Here is a 19,194-nt window from a genome sequence, read left to right as displayed (position 1 = left end):
TGGGAGTTCAGGGTGGGGTGGGTCGTCCAGAGGAAGGTAGATCTGAGGCAGGGGATGACCGCATTGGGGGGAAAGGAGGGGACCGGGTCGCACACCATTTGGCCACTAGATGACAACAGCAGCTCAGTGTAGTTCAGCCTGCCCCGCCTTCCAATAATAATTATAATACTGATAATAATTAATAATAATAATTGTGGTATTCGGTAAGTGCCTACTAAGTGCCAGTCACCCTACTAAGCGCTGGGGTGGATCCGAGCAAATCGGGTAGGACACAGTCCCGTCCCACATGGGACTCACGCCTGTCCTCACGAAAAATTAACCTGAAAGTGTCAGAGGGAAGATGGGCAATTCCCCATGTAGGGTTCGATTACCCCAGGTGGTGATATAGATAGAAGACTCGGAGACAGGAGTCGGGATAGCGCAAGGAGTCGGGATATGCGCAGGAAGGAGGAAGGTGGCTACACGTCGTCCATCCCAGTGGGGTACCGGGTGGCGGGCAGGCCCGAGCCTCCCTCTGAACATTGCCTTTATTGAAGCATATGGCCAATTAGTGAGGAAGGGAGGAATGGGGGAGTTTGCTTTTAGTTCCTGGGTTCAGTTTCCCTAGTTTCCAGAGATAGCAGATGTGGCAGTTCGAACAATTAGCAGCCTCCGTGTAGGGGTTAACGCATGAGAGCGGATCACGTATTATTCACATGGTAGTCATAAGAATGTTGTGGTTATGCTTTCTTGTCCGGGGGTCGACAATTTCACAAACTGGCAGGGGATCATAAAACAAACTGGAGGGGATCGTAACACGAAGGAAGTCCTGGAATCACTAAAATGGAGTCACTCTTGTCCTCGTCAGTTCCGCTGCAGTAGGCCTGGCCTGGCCGGTCGGTTCCGGTCTTGTGGACAGCACCAGCCCTCATCCCCCCTTTTTACAGGTGAGGGAACTGAGGCACAGAGGAGTGAGGTGGCTTGCCCAAGACCGCCCAGCAGACAAGGGGCAGATCTGGGATTCGAACTCAGGTCCTTCTGACTCCCGGGCCCAAGCTCTATCCACTAGGCCATGCTGCTTCTCTGAAAATAATAATAACGATGGTATTTGTTAAGCGCTTACTGTGTGCCGAGCACTGTTCTAAGCATTGGGGTAGATACAAGGTGATCAGGTTGTCCCACGTGGGGCTCACAGTTTTAATCCCCATTTTACAGATGAGGTAACTGTGGCACAGAGAAGTGAAGTGACTGGCCCAAAGTCACACAGCTGACAAGTGGTGGAGCTGGGATTAGAACCCACAAATAAATAAATAATGAATGAATAAAATGAATGAATAAATACATTTTAAATGTATTAAGCACCTACTGAGTGCAGAGCACCATACTAAGCACTTGGGAAAGTTCAATACAATAAACAGTGACATTCCCTACCCGTAATGAGCTCACGGCCTAGAGAAGGGGAGACAGACTTCAATATAAATAAATAAAATTATAGCTATATACGTAAGTGCTGTGGGGCTGGGGTCGGGGGAGAGCAAAGGGAGCAGGCCAGGGAGAGGGAGAAGGGAGTGGGAGATGAGGAAAAGTGGGCCTTAGTCTGGGAAGGCTTCTTGAAGGAGGTGGGCCTTCAATAAGGCTTCGAAGGGGAAGGAAAGCAATTGTTTGTCTGATTTGAGGAGCGAGGGCGTTCTGGGCCAGAGGCAGGATGTGGGCAAGGGGTCGGCTGCCAGACAGGTGAGATCGGGTCACGCTGAGAAGGTGAGTGGCACCAGAGGAGCGGAGTGTGCGGGCTGGGTTGTAGAAGGAGAGAAGCGAGATGAGGTAGGAGGGGGCAAGGGGATGGACTGCTTTAGAGCCAATGGTGAAGAGTTTTTATTTGATACGGAGGTGGATGGGCAACCACTGGAGATTTTTGAGGAGGAGGGGGTGACATATCCAGCACGTTTTGTAGAAAGATGATCTGCCCTGTCTGCATCAGGGAAGGTGCCCCAAGGGCTTGAGCCTTTCAGATCGTCTCATCATCACCACCTCCAGGGCTTGGGATGAGTCTTCTACCTTGAAGCCGTGTGGCCTCAGGCTTGGGAGTGGGAGGACCTGGATTCTAATTCCGCTTGTCTGCAGCGTGACCTTGGGCAAGACACCCTTTTTAATGGTATTTGTTAAGCACTGACTATGTTACTGATTATGAGAAGCAGCGTGGCTCAGTGGAAAGGCTTGGAGTCAGAGGTTGTGGGTTCTAATGCCTGCTCCAGCACATATCAGCTCTGTGAACCTGGGCAAGTCACTTCACTTCTCAGTGCCTCAGTTACCTCATCTGTAAAATGGGGATTAAGACTGTGAGCCCCACGTGGGACAACCTGATTACCTTGTATCCATTCCAGGGTTTATAACAGTGGTTGGCACACAGTAAGTGCTTAACAAATGCCAACATTATTATTATGTGCCCAGCACTGTAATAAGCACTGGGGAGAGATACAACTTAATCAGGTTGGACACAGTCCAGGTCCCACATGGGGCTCACAGTCTTGGTCTCCAAATGAGAGATGAGTTAACTGAGGCATCGAGAAGTGAAGTGACTTGACCAGGGTCACACAGTAGACAAATGGCAGAGCCTCAGTGCCTCAATTCCCTCCTCAGGAAAATGGGGTTGAAGACTGTGAGACCATGTGGGACGTTGTCTGTGTCCAACTTGATTAGCTTGCATCTACCCCAACGCTTAGTACAGTGCCTGGCACAGTGAAGGGCTTAAACAGCGTGGCAGCGTGGAAAGAGCCCGGGTTTGGGAGTCAGAGGTCATGGGTTCTAATCCCGACTCTGCCGCTTGCCAGATGTGTGACTTCGGGTAAGTAACTTAACTTCTCTGGGCCTCAGTCACTTCATCTATAAAATGGGGATGCAGACTGTGAGCCTCAGGTGGGACAACCTGATGACCCTGTATCTACCCCAGCGCTTAGAACAGTGCTCTGCACATAGTAAGCGCTTAACAAATACCAACATTATTATTCTCTGTGCCTCAGTTACTTCATCTGTAAAATAGGGATGAAAACTGTGAGCCCCACGTGGGACAACCTGATGACCTTGTATCCCCCCCAGCGCTTAGAACAGTGCTTTGCACATAGTAAGCGCTTAACAAATACCACCACCATTATAATTTTTATTATTATACATCACAAAAAAAGCAACAACAACGAAATCCCCCAAATGGCCCGTAGTGTCAATCAACGCCGCGCAGGCGCTCTGGCTTTCCCTCCCTCGCCTCGCCCTCCGAGTCGAGCTGTACCATTTGAAGCGTGTAGGGGTGTCCTAACGTCCACCTCCGCTCCCCCCCGAGAGGAACGGCGACTGTTTAGTCAGCGATCATGTCACGATATTTTATCAAGATAAGGAGGGAGGGAAGGTGGGGAATAGATTTCCTGGGGGCGGGGAGAGTAAGGTTTGATTATTAGGGTTTCCCCTCTGAGGCCGGGATGATGGAACAGTCGAAGGGCGGGCGAGGAGCCGCCGCCCGCGCCTGCGCCGTTGCTGCGGTGAGCGGCTGCGACTGCGCATGCGTGAGGTTGCTGGCGAGAAGACGGTCGGCCATGGCGTCGCTCGAAGCCTTTCCCCGGGGCGTCGTCCCCGTCCACGTCGTTTACTGGTGAGTGCGGCCAATTTCCCGATTATAATTTAATTCGATTTAATCACGGGATTTGAGAAGCCCTTACCCCGGGCCGAATGGTCCATTCCAAGCGCTTAGTCCAGTGCTCTGCACATAGGAAGCGCTCAATAAATACTATTGAATGAATGAAAGGGCCGGGCACTGGACTAAGCGCCGCCAGGTCTTTGGGTTGGACCCGGGGCCATCGTCTTCATCCCCGTTTTGCAGAAGGGGCCACTGAGGCCCAGAGAAGTCAAGTGATTTGCCCAAGGTCACAGCAGACAGAGAAGCAGCGTGGCTCGGGGAAAGAGCACGGGCTTTGGAGTCAAAGGTCATGGGTTCGAATCCCAGCGCTGCCACTTGTCAGCTGTGGGACTGTGGGCGAGTCGCTTCACTTCTCTGGGCCTCAGTGACCTCATCTGTAAAATGGGGATGAAGACTGTGAGCCCCACGTGGGACAACCAGATTCCTCTGTGTCTACCCCAGCGCTTAGAACAGTGCTCTGCACATAGTAAGCGCTTAACAAATACCAACATTATTATTATTATTAGGTGGGGGAGGCGGGATTAGAACCCAGGTCTGAGTCCCGGGCGCTGTCCATCACATCAGCTCGTTGTGGGCAGGGATTAGCACCCCTTATTATTCATTCATTCCGTTGTATTTATTGAGCGCTGACTGTGTGCAGAGCACTGGACTAAGCGCTTGGAATGGACAGTTGGGCAGCAGGAAGAGCCCATCCCTGCCTAACAACGGGCTCACAGTCTACAAGGGGGAGACAGCAAAACAAAAGTAGACAGACATCAATACCGTCAAAATAAATAAATAGAATTATAGAAATATGCACATCATTATTAAAATAGAGTCATAATATATTCGTAGACAGATACACATTGTTAATAGAGTAATAATATACACAGAAGTGCTGTGTACTTGTGCATACAATATGGTTGTATTGTTCTTTCCCAAACGCCCAGCTGAGTGCCCTGCACACAGTAAGTGCTTAGTAAATACGGATTGAATGAATGAATGAATGCTTTCCTAATAATAAAAATAATCATAGCGGTGGTATTTGTTTATCAGTCAATTAGTGGTATTTACTGAGCACTTATGTGCGGAATGCTGTGCTAAGCCTTCCTTCTCCTGGCCCTGACTTTATTCATCCCCCACTCCCAGTCCCACAGCACGTAATTTATTTGTAATAATGTCTGTTTCCTCCTTCTAGACTGTAAGCTCATTGTGGGCAGGGAATGTGTCTGCTAGATTGTTATATTGTACTCTCCCAAGTACTTAGTACAGTGCTCTGTACACAGCACTCAAAAATAATAATAATGATGTTGGTATTTGTTAAGTGCTTAATCTGCACTGTTCTAAGCACTGGGGTAGATACAGGGTAATCAGGTTGTCCCTCGTGAGGCTCACAGTCTTCATTCCCATTTTACGGATGAGGTAACTGAGGCACAGAGAAGTGAAGTGACTTGCCCACGGTCACACAGCTGACAAATGGCAGAGCTGGGATTCGAACCCATGACAATTGGCTGACTGCCCATAGTGTGTTTAAGCGCTTACTATGTGTCAGGCGCTGGGGTAGTAACCAGATACTCGGGTCCCACACAGTGTTCATGGCCTTCACAGCTTTAATCCCCATTTACAGATGAGGGAACAGGCACAGAGAGGTGATGTGATTTCCCTTAGGTCACCCAGCAGACAGGTGGTGAAGCCGGGATTAGCACCCAGATCTTTCTGACTCGTAGGCCATGCTGTTTCCTCATACGCGCGTTGTGTAGCGCTCTGCACACCGTAAGCGCTCAGTCAATATTGTCAGCTCCTTGCAGGCAGTGAAGGTGTTTGCTGACTGTTGGATTGGATTCTCGGAAGCGCTCAGTACAGTGTTCTGGGCTTGGGGAGGGCTGTTGGGGAGCCCTACTTGTGTTACACCCTTACTTCTGGAAGCTCCCTCTGAACTGTAAGCCCTTTTTACAGATGGGGAATGTGTCTGCTAATTCTGTTGCATTGTACTCTCTCCAGAGTGCTTAGTACAGTGCCCTGCCCATAATAAGCGCTCGATAAATACCATCGACTGATTCGCCCCCCTACCCCGAGCTGGGATCTAGACCAGATCACCTTGGGGCTTCCCATCCCCTAGTGCCTCCTCCTCTGGAAAGCAGCATGGCTCAGTGGAAAGAGCCCGGGCTTGGGAGTCAGAGATCATGGGTTCGAATCCTGGCTCTGCCACTTGTCAGCTGTGTGACTGTGGGGAAATCACTTAACTTTTCTGTGCCTCAGTTACCTCATCTGTAAAATGGGGCTGAAGACAGCCTCATGTGGGACAACCTGATGACCCTATATCTCCCCAGTGCTTAGAACAGTGCTCTGCACGTAGTAAGCGCTTAACAAATACCAACATTATTATTTTTATTCCTTCTCACCCCCACATCCCGAATCAGTCAGTCAGTGGTCGTTATCGAGCGCTTACCGTGTGCAGAGCACTGTACTGAGCGCTCGGGAGAGGGCAGTGTCACAGAGCTGGTAGGGACGTTCCCTGCCCACAACAGGCTTACAGCGTAGGGGGGGGGGCCGCCCCCGATCAGGGTTCAAATCAAGGTGCCCGCCCCCCTTCCCACCCTTCGGAGTCCCCGAATCTGGAGGCGCTCAATAAATACTATTGAATGAATGAATTGAATGAGGCACCGTCTCCCTGCTCTTCCGCCCCCGGAGCTGTGTTCTGTTCGTCTCCCTTGGGTGGGGACGGGTCTCTGTGGCGGCTCGCCCGGGACCCCCGACCCCCCGGAGCAGACCCAACTGACTTAAAGGGACAAAAGCAGAGGGCAGCGTGGGCTAGGCTGGGCGTTTCTACTTGTCCAAGTCCCGGCCTGGGGAACACTGGATCCCTCCGGCCCAGATCGGCCTCATCGCCATCCCTCCGGCCCCTCCCTGGGCCACACCCTTTGGCAGCCGCCGCCTCCGGGTGACAGGGTATAGGACGGTGCCAGCTCCCCCCCGCACCCCCTTTGCCAACCAGTGACTCAGAGCCCAATGCCCAGGCTTGTACCCAGTCTGGGTGCAACTGGAAATGCCCACTTTTACTGGAGCAGGAGCACCACCGTGGCCTTGTGGAAAAAGACTGGGCCTTGGAGCCCGAGGACCCCGGTTCCAATCCTGGCTCTGCCATTTACCTGCTCTGTGACCCTAGGCAAGTCACTTAACTTCCCTGGGTCTGTTTCCTCATTTGTGAAATGGAGATTCAATCCCTGGTGGGGGTTTTTTGGTTTCTTTTTCGCCCCGGTGGTATTTGTTATGCATTTAGTACATGCCAGGCACGGCACTAAACACTGGGGCTGATAAGATAATCAGGCTGGATACAATCCATGTCTCCCGTAGGGCTTAATCCCCGTTTACAGTTGAGGTAACCGAGGCCCAGAGAAGTGAACTGACTTGCCCAAGGTCACACAGAAGACACATGTTGGAGCCAGAATTAGAACCCAGGTCCTCCTGATTCCCACATTCGCACTCTATCCATTGGGCCACGTTGTTCTCCCACCTACTTAGACTGTGAACACCATGTTGAGCAGGGACTGTGTCTGACATGATTACCCTGTACCTACCCCAGTGCTTAGAACAGTGCCGGGCACACAGTAAGCGCTTAACAGGCACCCCAGGAGGGAAATCTCCCGAGCATTTAGTACAGTGCTGTGCACACAGTATGCGCTCAATAAATACGATTGAATGAACGAATGAATGGAGGTTAGATGTGAGGAGGGATTTTCCAGAGCCAAGGGGGGCCTTTTCCTGGGCATTTTCAAGAGACCCCACCCCAGCCCCTCCTACTCCCCTCCCCTGAGCCTGGAAACAGGTGGTGCAGTAGGAAGGATTTAGGGCTGAAAGAAGATGGGGCTGGTGCGGTCAGGGGTTCCCCACTGCCCGCCGAGTTGGGGAGCAATAGATCCACTAAAGACAGGAACTGAGAGTGTTTCTTAGGTTCTTTTTCCATGACTCACGTGTTGTGTCTGTCCTTACAGCGGGGCCTGAGGCTACAAACCCAAGGTAAGCCCTACCCCTTGCCTACCCTCCTCCCTTCCTCCCAACCTCCTCCTCATCTCCTGCCCTCTCCACCCTCCTCCTGCCCTCCATCCTCCTTCCTGCCCTCCCTACCCCTTGTGATTCCATGCCGATTGGGAAAGTGGGTTAGAAGGGAAATAAAGCCGCCCTCCCCGGTCCAGCTAGAAGCTCAGCCCCAGACCCCGGGGACGTTGTTGGGGAGTGGGGTTGGAGACCCCTGAGACTCTCCTCGAGTCCACCTCAGTGTCCCTCTCGCCCCAGCAGAGGGGAGAGACCCAGACCTCACCCTCCCTCCTGCCCCACCTTCTTGCCCCCCCAGTTTCTGCAACTCAAGAAGAAATTGGAAAATGAATTTCCCGGCCAGGTGGAGATTGTGAGTACCTGGGCCCTAGGTCATGGGTGGGAGAGGGTGAGATCCCTGACCCTGCAGGCTGGGATCTTGAGGTCATCTGGGCCATCCCCCTGCCTCCTGGCAGGATCTCTCTAACCGCCCCCCCATCCCCCAGCAAAGTCCCATGGCCTCAGCGGTTCCTCTCAAAGGCTTGGGTTGGGGGTATGGGCGGAGGTGGGGAGGGGGCATCTCTGGACTCTTCCCCTCCGTGTGCACAGAGCGGTGAGGGGACTCCGCAGGTCACCGGCTGGTTTGAAGTGACAGTAGCTGGGAAGCTGGTGCATTCCAAGAAGGTGAGCGCTACCCAGGCCCCTCGTCCTCTCCGGCCCCCTCCCCACCCCTGGGGGCGATGGGGATGGGAGAAGATAGCTGGGTGGGGCCAATCCCCCCTGGACTGAAACTTGTCCAGGTGCACACACCCCCAACCCTCTTCTTCCTCCTCCTCCTCCTCTCTTTCCCAACGGAGGAGGGAGACTCAAACCTCAGATGGAAGGAGTGCGGATTATCCGTGGATTTGGATTTTCTGGTCACTCCCTGGAAGGGGGTGGGGTCTCGGGCTCCGGGACAGTGTCCCAGACAGGAGTCCGGCGAGGGGGTCCCGCTGGCCGGAGCTCACCGCTCACCCCGCCTCCCCCCCCCCGCAGGAGGGCGATGGGTTCGTGGACTCCGAGAGCAAGTTCGCCAAGATCCGGATGGCCATCAAGGCCGCCCTAGTCCCAGGCTACTGAAGGAGCCCCCCGGCCCGGGGGCTAGTGCAGGTGAGGGGGTGCTTGCAGAGGTGGAGGAGAGGCCCTGACTTCCCCACCTTCTCCTCCCCAGGAGCAGGCGGGACCCTGTTAGGGTCGGTGCTCAGTCGGATCCATCTGGAGGGTTGATCAGGGCAGGGGGGTGGAGGATCTGTGGATTTAGCGGTGCCGGGAGGGTCTGGTCTGTGGAAGGGGAAGCCCCGAGGGTCTCCGCGATGTAATCTGGCTCCTCCCCTCTCCCCCCGTCCGCCTGATCCCAGCGGGAAGCGGGGGGAGTCCGGATCCCCGACCTCAGTGGTGTTCTCTCCTCAGCCCAGGGCCTCGGCCCCACCCCCTCCGCCCAGACGCTTGATGACGGGAGCGACTGAAATGTCTCTGGACGCGTGGTCGTTCCCTGAGGCCCCGCGTCGGCTGGCGGAAGGGATGGGGCGGATGCCGTGGAGTTTCGCTTCCCCGTGCGTCCCGTGACTTGGAGCGCATGGATCCGCTTCCGGGCCTCCCCTTCCCTCACCCCCGCCCCACCCCGATCCGCTGCCTCCCGCCGGCTCTGCCCGCCGGCCCCCACCCCCCTGGGTCCTGACCACCCGGAGCACGTGGCCGGAGGGGTGACGAGGGGGACCCCGGGGAGCCATCTTGTTCTGACGCTTTCCTTGCCATCCCCCTCCCTCCCTCGTTGAGGAAGAGGAGGGTCAGTGTGGCAGGAACCTCTGCCCCTTCTCTATCCTTCCCCCCCACCCCCTACTCCCCTGTCCCAGGGCTTGGTGTGAAAAGGTGTGGGAGTTTGAACCTGCCAGAGGCCTCTTCCCCACCCCAGCTTCCCAACTTGTGGCGGCTGTGTGTAAGCAAATAAAGAAATTGAAAGAAAACCCAACTGGGGCATCTGCCTCTGCCTGCACCCACCCACCTGCCCTGCCTATGGAGGAGGAGGAGGACATGACCTCATAGGTTTCAGTGATAGATTTGGCTTGGGCTGCCGCTAGGCCTGAACCGTGGCAATCTTGGTCTCTGGCGGGGCCCGAAGGAAAAGCCTGCTGTGGTCCCGGAGCCCACCCAAGAGGCGGACTGACCACCCTTCCCTCATTCCATATAGATGGATCCGCTTCCGGGTCCTCCGTCCCCACCTACTCTAAGCCGCTGACCCTCGATGACTCCACCACTGTCCCCCCACTGTCCCCCATCCCACTGGATCCTGATCTCCGAGAGCACAAGGGGGGAAACGGGGGTCACCGCAGAGGGAACTCCAACATCTTATCCCCACGACACATCTCCTCACGATCCTCCACTGGTTGCCCGTTCCTCTCCTTTTCGAGCAGACGGCTTCCGGGCAGTCCCATCCGCTCTCCCTCCTACCTCTGAGTCAATCAACGGTATTTATTGAGCACTTACTATGTGCAGAGCGCTGTACTAAGCACTTGGGAGAGTACAGTGCAACAGAATTAACTGGCATGTTCCCTGCCCTCCTCCCTTCTCACTACACCCCAGCTCGCTCTCTCCATTCTTAGACCACCCTTGGTTTACTAGCTCCCTTCAAATCCTGCGGGCCCCAGCTCTCCCCACGTGACACCCAGAGAAGAAGCGTGGCCTAGCAGAAAGAGAACAGAGAGGCCTGGGTTCTAATCCCAGTTCTGCGACTTGCCTGCCGTGTGACCTTGAACAAGTCACTTAACTTCTCTGGGCCTCATTTCCTCATCTGTAAAATGGGACAGGGACTGCGTTTGATCTGATTACCTTGACCCCAGTCCCGTGGACACCGTGGATAGCTTTTCCAGTGGACACCCCCAACTCTGCCCTGCGGTGGAAATGGAGCCTCTGATGAGGAAGAGATGTTAACCAAGCATGGCCTAGGGGATAGAACTGGGCCCTGGGAGTCAGAAGGACCTGGGTTCTAATCCCGGCTCCGCCACATGTCTGCCGGGTGACCTTGGGCAACTCACTTCACATCCCAGGGCCTGAGTTCCCACATCTGTAAAATGGAGATTAAGACTGTGAGCCCCATGTGGGACATGGACTCTGTCCAATCCAATTAGCTTGTATCTACCCCAGTGCTTAGAACAGTGCTTGGCACATAGTAAGCCCTTAAATTTTTTTTTTTTAAAGTCACCATCCTGTTTCCACCTTGGGACAGTGGCATTCAGAAGCAGCATGGCATAGTGGATAGAGCACAGGCCTGGGAGTCAGAAGGTCATAGGTTCTAATCCTGTCTCCAGTTGGCTGCCGTGTGACCGTAGGCAAGTGACTTCTTGGTGCCTGTTTCTTCATCTGTAAAATAGGGATTAAGATTGCGAGCCCTATGTGGGACAGGGACTGGGTCTAACCCAATTAGCTTGTATCTACCCAAGTGCTCAGAACAGTGCCTGGTGCAGAGTAAGCACCTAACAAATCCCATAATTATTGTTAGTAGAAAGGGGTGGCCACCCCAGTTTTGGAACCAGATGATGTCTTACATTTCCTGGAGGCTGGATGAGCCCCAGGACCTCCAGCTACACAGCCTATCCCCACTTGGGGTGTTTTAAATTGGGGTGGGCTCAGGTACCTCATCTGATCTAATCAAACCATCAAATTTGATGGATAAACTATTGGAAACAGATCAATTGACCAGTCAAACCTATCTATTACTGATGTGTGCAGAGCACTCCTAAACACTGGGGAGAGTAGTTTGGTCAGTCGTTTTCATTGTGGGCTTACTGTATGGAGAGCACTGTAGTGTCCTTGGGAGAGTACAGTATAACTGATATATTCCCTGCCCACAGTGAGCTTAGACTTTAGAGGGGGTGAGAGATAATATAAATTAGGATATGTACATAAGTGCTGTGGAACTGAGGGCGGGCTGAATAAAGGGTACACATCGTAAGCACTTCAATAGCAATCGATTGTATTTATTGAGTACCATGTGTGAAACACTGTACTAAGCACTTGGGAGAGTACGATAGGACAGAATTGGCAGAAATGTTCCCTGTTCACCATGATCTTACAATCAGTGGTGTTAACTGGGAGTTTACAATGTGCAGAACACTACTAAGCGCTCAGGAGAGCCAACAGAATTAGCAGACACCTTCCCTGCCCATGGTGAGAGGTTACAGTCTAGAAGATACTCTCATTAGAGAAGCAGAGTGGTCTAGTGGTCACAATATTGGTCTGGGAGTCAGAGGAACTGGGTTCTAATCTCAGCTCCACCACGTGTCTGCTGTGTGACCTCGGGCAAGTCACTTAAGTGCTTTCCTTTCCCTCATCTGCAAAAATGGATTCAAAACCTGTTCTTCTTCGTAGACTGAGCATCAGCTGGGACCTGGTGATCTTGTATCTACCCCAGTGTTTAGTGCAGGGCCTGTTACACAGTAAGTGCTTAAAAGAGAAACCACAATTAATAAGTGCAAGGATGATGCAGAAGGGAATGGGAGAGGAGGAAATGATAATAATTGTGGTATTTAAGGGTTTACTGTGTTTAAGGAAGCGTTGTGCTACATACATGGTAATCAGATTGGGGACAGCCCCTGTTCCTCTCAGGGGGTCTCATTCCTTCAGTTGTATTTATTGAGCGCTTACTATGTGCAGAGCACTGTACTAAGTGCTTGGAAAGTACAGTTTGGCAACAGCTAGCGACAATCCCTACCCAACAATGGGCTCACAGTCTAGAAGGATAATGACGGTATTTGTTAAACGCTTACTATGTGCCAAGCACTGTTCTAAGCGCTGGGGGGAGATACAAGGCGATCAGGTCGTCCCACGTGGGGCTCACAGTCTTTGTCCCCATTTTCCAGATGAGGAAACTGAGGCATGGAGAAGTGAAGTGGCTTGCCCAAGGTCACCCAGCCGACAAGCGGCGGAGGCGGGTCCTTCTGCCTCCTAGGCCCGGGGTCTTCCCGCTAGGCCGCACTGCCGCTCTAAGAAATTCTTGGGCCAGTCCGGCTAAGACATGAAGGCCTGGAAAGGAGGTGGCCACTGCATAGTAGAATGTGTGGGTTTATTATGCCGGAGGGTTTGGCCCAGTGCTTCGCACATAGTAGGCGCGCCGGCCGGGTCGTCGGGGGAGGGCCTGAGGCAAGACTCTGGCCAACGGCCGCCAGGGTGCATTGTGGGAAAAACCCTTGGCGCGGGAGGGGGGAGAAGCGTCGGCCCAGCGCCAACCCCGCACTCGCCGCCGGCCCCGTCGGAGCCCCTCGGGAGCCCCGCGACCCCCCAGACGGAGAAGGTACGTGGGCCGGGAATGGCAGCCTCTAAGGGCAACGATGGGGCAAGATGGCGGTGGTCGTTGGGCCCGTCCGTCGCCCTCGTACCCTCACCCACCCCACCCCAAGGCGCGCCCGCCGCCTAGTGGTCGGAAAGGAAAACGCTCCCCAAAGCCGCCCATCACCTCCCCCAACGGGCGGGGAGGTCCCGCCCCTCCTCGCGATTGGCTGTTGGCCGCGTCAATCCGAGCGCGGCGTCCTATTAGAGCGAGGCGGGGGCGGGGCCTTGGCGGCCTCCGGCAGGGAACCAATCCGCTTGGGGCCCGGCGGGGGCGCGCCCCCCGCTCGCGCAAGGCATGGTGGGAGGCTCCGCCTTTTCCCGCCCTTTCTCCTCAGCCGCCGCCCGCGAGGCCGTCGGGCCCCACCCAGTGGCCTCGCGCCGAGGCTGAGGCGACGCCAACGTGGTGCGCATAGTTCGCGCAAGGGGCTCGTGGAGCCCCTCGGCCTGGGGGGGGGGGGCAAAACCCGGGGGGTGGCCGTTGCGGCCGTTAGGACCGGCCGACTGGCCTCAACTGGAGGCTGAGGTGACGCCAACGTGGCCCCTCAGTTCGCGCAAGGCACTCTGGGATTCCTCGCCATCCCCTGGCTGGTCCCCGCCGCTTTCGACGGGGATCCCCGAGCTGCCCCCCCGTTAGGACCGGGCCAACGGTCCCCACCCCAAGGTACCGGGCCTCTGCCACATCAACGTGCTGTCCGCAGCTCCCACAGATAATAATACTACTCATTCCATGTGCCGAGCACTGTTCTAAGCGGTGGGGAAGGGCCAAGGTCATGGGGTTGGCCCCCGTGGGGCTCGCGGTCTTCGTCCCCCGTGAGGGCCCGAGGCCCAGAGAAGTGAAGCGACTTGCCCAAAGGGATTAGAACCCACGACCTCCCACTCCCGAGCCCCGGCTCTTGCCACGGAGCCACGCCGCTCCTCCGACGCCTTGCGTTTCCCGGCCGGGTCTCCTTGGGGTAAAACCCGAGCGGCTACCCGGGAGGCCGTTAGGGTCGGCCGGCTGGCTTCAACGCGAGGCCACGGTGATGCCAACGTGCCACCCTCCCACCCCTGGTATGACCCAGGGGACTCTCTACCCCATTGGAATAACAATAATGTTGGTATTTGTTAAGCGCTTACTAGGTGCAGAGCACTGTTCTAAGCGCTGGGGGAGATACAGGGGAATCAGGTTGTCCCACGTGAAGCTCAAGTCTTCCTCCCCATTTTACAGATAGGAAATTGAGGCACAGAAAAGTGAAGTGACTGGCCCACAGTCACACAGCTGACAAGGGGCAGAGCGGGATTCGAACCCATGGCCTCTGACTCCCAAGCCCGGGCTCTTTCCACTGAGCCACGCTGCTTCTGAATAGGATTCATTCAATCGTATTTATTGAGCACTTACTGGGTGCAGAGGACTGTACTAAGCGCTTGGAACGGACAGTTCGGCAACCGATAGAGACCATCCCTGCCCCACGACGGGCTCACCAGATGCGTCAGGCTTTCCACACGTGGGGCTCTCTCCTTCCTGACATGTCACTGTTCAGGCCCTTGGAAACAGGCAGTAGCCCACGAGGAGATCCCCAGGCTACTAAGGGAGGCCAGAGGGCACGAGCTTCCAAATGAAAAGCAAGGGGACAGAGGCAGCAGTGATCAAAACTAAAGAAAACCCAAAATAGAGAGAAATGGGAGAGCTGAGGAAGGCTGACTCAACGAGGATGGTCGGGGATTTAGTCAAGAAAGCCTCCTGCAGGAGGTGGTTTTGCTGGAGGTGGGGAGAGAGTCATCCATAACTATTATGTTCATTCATTCGATAGTATTTATTGAGCACTTGCTATGTGCAGAGCACTGTAGTAAGTGCTTGGAATGGACAATTCGGCAACAGAGACCATCCCTGCCCAGCCACGGGCTCACAGTTTAAACGGGAGAGATTCATAAGCAATGATAATAATAATAACAATAATAATAATGTTGGTATTTGTTAAGCGCTTACTATGTGCCGATCAGAGCTGGGGTAGATACAGGGTCATCAGGTTGTCCCACGGGAGGCTCACAGTTAATCCCCATTTTACAAATGAGGTAACTGAAGCACAGAGAAGTGAAGTGACCTGCCCACAGTCACACAGCTGACAAGTGCCAGAGGGGGGATTCGAACCCATGACCTCTGACTCCCAAGCCTGGGTTCTTTCCACTGAGCCACGCTGCTTCTAGAAAGTGAGGTCCATGTGGGACCTGGTTATCTTGTCTCCACCCAAGCACTTTGTACAAAGCCCGGCACGTAATAAGCACCGAACAAGTACCACAATTATTATTATCCCACCCCAACCTCTTCCCGAGATTTTTCCTCAGCCTGGCTCCATTGCTTTTTTCCAGCCTCTCTCCCCGCTTCTCCCCATCCCCTGCTTCAGTCAAGTGGAGAGACCACCCCCCTTCCCAGTGGACATTCAGTACAGTGCCTGGTACATAATAATACCATTAAAAGGAGAAAAAGGAGAGCTTTGGTGGGAGAGCAGGGAGGAGTGAGGGGGAGAGGAGTCAAGGCTGGAGGCAGTGGGTACAGCTGGAGCGTGGCAGGCAGCTGTCGGCAATGGACGGTAGGTAGGGTGGGGGGGTTGGGGGCAGTTCTCCCTGATAAAAGACCATTCCAAGAGCCACCTGCCCACTTTAGCAGGCTGCTGGGGGAACAGAGCAGCTGAGACTTAGCAGGTAACAGATCTCCTCTTTCCCCATGGCTGTGCTGTTTCTTACACCCTCCCTACCTACCTCAATTCTCTGTCTCTCTCTCTAAGTCCCCAGGGGCCACGAAGCGAGCCAAGCAGCAAGTCTGAAGACCGGTTTTGGAGGTTTGGCATTTCAGCACCTTACACTAGGGTAGGGTGGTCAGTTACCCCAAAGGGTATTGCTTCCTCTCCGCATCTCTTCCCCTGCTTCTCTCCAGCTCCGCACGGTGCCTTGGGGGAGGTCTGAGCAGCTGCTTGAATCTGACCAGGAGGTGCTAATGATTCGGCTCCTTGTGGGTCTGAAAGCGATGATGATAATAATCATGGTATTTTTTAAACGCTTACTATGTGCTAGCCACTGTACACTGTACACTGCTGGGGTAGATACAAGGTAATCGGGTTGGACACAGCCCCTGTCCCACACAGAGTTCACATTCCTAATCCCCACTTTACAGTTGAGGGAACTGAGGCCCAGAGAAGTGAAGCAACTCGCCCAAGGTCGCCCAGGAGATGCACAGGTTATGTCAGAATTAGAACCCAGGTCCTTCTGACTCCCAGGCCCGGGCTCTCTCCACGAGAAGTGGCGTGGCTCGGTGGAAAGAATACGGGCTTGGGAGCCAGAGGGCATGGGTTCTCATCCCGGCTCTGCCGCTTGTCAGTTGTGTGACCTTGGGTAAGTCACTTAACTTCTCTGTGCCTTAGTTACCGCATCTGTGAAATGGGGATGAAGACTGTGAGCCCTTCGTGGGACAACCTGATTACCTTGTATCTACCCCAGTGCTTAGAACAGTGCTTGGTACATAGTAAGCGCTTAACAAATACCAACATTATTATTAGTTATCAACTGGGTGGAACTGTTCCCCCTGCTAGACTTCTGACCCCCCCAAATATTTCCCCGTGTTTCTAGGGACCGTAGTGCGCGTCCAGCATGGCCCGCACCAAGCAGACGGCCCGGAAGTCCACGGGAGGGAAGGCCCCGAGGAAGCAGCTGGCCACCAAGGCGGCCAGGAAGAGCGCCCCGTCCACAGGCGGGGTCAAGAAACCCCACCGCTACAGGTGTTTGGGTCATGGGGCACTGGGTGGGGACTGGGCACAGCACTGACTGATGCCCTCCAGGTAGGGGCAGTGGGGTGGGAACCTCTGCCCCTCTCTGCCCTAGCAACTCCGTGGAGTGGGTCTGCTGCGGCCCTTGGGCCCCTTTGGGGTAACCAGGCCAGGTCCACTGGCCGGTCAGCTGGAGGAGACTGGGCAACCTGGAAGCTTGTAATGGGCAGGTATCGTGTCTGCTAATTCTGCTGTATTGGACTCTCCCAAGTGCTTAATACAGTGCTCTGCATATGGTAAGTGCTCAGTAAATAGCACGGATGGATTAATTGTGTTGGTCCTTCCCCCCCCCCGCCCCAACCAGGCCGGGCACCGTGGCTCTGCGGGAGATCCGGCGCTACCAGAAGTCCACCGAGCTGCTGATCCGCAAGCTGCCCTTCCAGCGCCTGGTGCGGGAGATCGCCCAGGACTTCAAGACGGACCTGCGCTTCCAGAGCGCTGCCATCGGGGCCCTGCAGGTCTGGGGGCGTGCTGACCTGACCCCTGGGATTGGGGCGGGTGGGGGGCACTCCCTGACTTCTTGCCCCACCTCCCCCACCCCAGCTGCTGTTCCAGTGGGCAAGAAGAAGCACCCAGCACCGGCCGGGCCGGGCCTGCTCTCCTCTGGTGGCGCTAGGCCAGGACCGCAGGAGAGTCGGGGTTCCGTCTCCTTCCTCCCCTGACCTCCCCCGCCCTTGCACTGGGCTCCTGGCCCCCTTCCTTCCCAGCCTCGGGAAGCAACTTCCCATCAGCCCGTGCCTCACTCCCCTCTCCCTGTCTGTCTGTCCTCGGTAGGAAGCGAGCGAGGCCTACCTGGTGGGGCTCTTTGAAGACACCAACCTGTGCGCGATCCATGCTAAGCGGGTGACCATCATGCCCAAGGACATCCAGCTGGCCCGCCGCATCCGTGGGGAGCGGGCGTAGCCCCGACCGTGGGGTGATCGTGCGGGCCGAGTTTCCTCTTCTGTCCCCCGGGACGAGCCGGGCTGGGCCTCTCTGCCGCCCTGTTCAGTGGAGCCGGGCTTAAGGGGCAGTGTGGCGGAGAGGGAGGATGTGGGAGGGCGGCAACCAGCCCTGGCCTCCAGCTCCTCCTCCTACACCACTGGCAGAGATGGAATTTGCCCAGCCCCTCGCCCCTACCCCTCCCTGGTTTCTTCTCTCTCTCTCTCTCTCCCGCTCTCTCTTGCCAACCCCAAAGGGGCATTACAGGTGGTTTCAAGAAAAAGGCTCGGGTCCTGAGTCCTGTGCTTTTGAGTTGTCTCTGCATTTTGGGGTCAGTGGTGGAGGGCAGACCCCCCTGAGCTGCCCACAGCGGCTGGGCCTCAGTTTCCCTTCCACTGGCCGGGTCGGATGCTGATCCTCGGGAAGGTGAGGAGAGTTAAAGCACGGGTTTAAGCCGAGGCTCGACTGGAGCAAAGAGGCTCGGGCACCGCTTAGCTGGGGTAAGGGGCTTTGGGCCTGAGGATTATGGGAAAAGGCCCATAGTCCCTCCACCAAAACCCCTGATCCCCCCGTCTTTACCTCAAGCCCCAGGCCACGGACCGAAGGGGCGGCCCTCGCGGGGAGGGAGTGGCGGGGTCTGCTAGGTGAGGACCCCGGCTGCTCCCTGGGCACAGGGTGGTCATCTGGCCACCACCTAGCCTAATGTCCTGGTGTAGAATCCCCCCTCCTCAATAATAACGATTGTGGCATTTAAGTGCTTACAGGTGCCAGGCACTCTACAAAGCACTGGGGTGGATACGAGCAAATGGTGTCGGACACAGTCCTGTCCCACATGGGGCTCACAGTTTCAGTCCCCATTTCACAGATGAGATAACGGAGACCCAGAGAAGTCAAGTGACTTGGCCGAGGTCACACGGCAGGCAAGGGGCAGAGATGGCACTAGAACCCATGACCTTCTGACTCCCAGGCTCTTTCTCTGTCCACTACACAAGGTTCCGCCAAGGGCGCAGCCTCCACTTGGGTAGCCAGGGGCCGAGTCCTCACTCAATCCCTCCTCCGCGGGCCTGAGGCCGGATCTGAAAGAAACCAGGCTATGGGCAAACACAGTCGCCGGGTGCCTCTTGGGCACAGGAGGTGGTGTGTGCGTGTGACCCAACCGGACTCCGTTGGCTGGCAGCGGTTGGAGGGCAACAGGGGACCCCTTCTGCCAGGCGGGAGGTCGGAGGCTGGATGAGATGAGCTGGTTGTGGGGGCGGTGTGGGGACCCCTGCAGCATCTGGCTCTGAGCCCCGGCCCACTCATCCATCCATTCAGTTGTATTTATTGAGCGCTTACTGTGGGCAGAGCCCTGGACTAAGCGCTTGGGAGAGGGCGATGCAACAGTAAACAGTCACATCCCCTGCCCGCAGGGGAATCCCGTCTCGGTCCTGGGAATCCTAC

At 55.4% G+C, this 19,194-nt stretch overlaps 1 protein-coding gene and 1 non-coding gene across 6 annotated transcripts; both read left to right on the top strand.

Annotated features, from left to right (window-relative positions):
- Positions 1-3,507: 3,507 nt before the first annotated feature.
- On the top strand, positions 3,508-9,680 carry SELENOW. Its single transcript, XR_003759680.2, has 6 exons — positions 3,508-3,616; positions 7,633-7,657; positions 7,992-8,045; positions 8,282-8,356; positions 8,708-8,821; positions 9,122-9,680. It is a non-coding gene; the product is annotated as a selenoprotein W (transcript).
- Positions 9,681-12,909: 3,229 nt separating this feature from the next.
- Positions 12,910-18,038, top strand: LOC100089717 (histone H3.3A). 5 transcript variants are annotated; one of them, XM_029066778.2, is made up of 5 exons: positions 12,910-12,998; positions 15,799-15,852; positions 16,637-16,785; positions 17,138-17,291; positions 17,608-18,038. In XM_029066778.2, the coding sequence occupies exons 3-5, from the start codon at positions 16,658-16,660 to the stop codon at positions 17,734-17,736; spliced, it is 411 nt and encodes a 136-aa protein (XP_028922611.1). In that variant the 5' UTR covers positions 12,910-12,998; positions 15,799-15,852; positions 16,637-16,657; the 3' UTR covers positions 17,737-18,038. The 5 variants fall into 5 exon arrangements, with proteins under 5 accessions (XP_028922611.1, XP_028922610.1, XP_028922609.1 ...); XM_029066777.2 differs by having other exon boundaries at positions 15,799-15,880; XM_029066776.2 differs by lacking the exon at positions 12,910-12,998 and adding an exon at positions 13,511-13,697.
- The last annotated feature ends 1,156 nt before the right edge of the window (positions 18,039-19,194 follow it).

Source organism: Ornithorhynchus anatinus, chromosome 5, assembly GCF_004115215.2.
Source record: "Ornithorhynchus anatinus isolate Pmale09 chromosome 5, mOrnAna1.pri.v4, whole genome shotgun sequence".
NCBI classification, from domain to species: Eukaryota; Metazoa; Chordata; class Mammalia; order Monotremata; family Ornithorhynchidae; genus Ornithorhynchus; species Ornithorhynchus anatinus.
The sequence above is the reverse complement of the archived record's forward strand: the minus strand, read 5'-3'. Positions and strand labels throughout refer to the sequence as shown.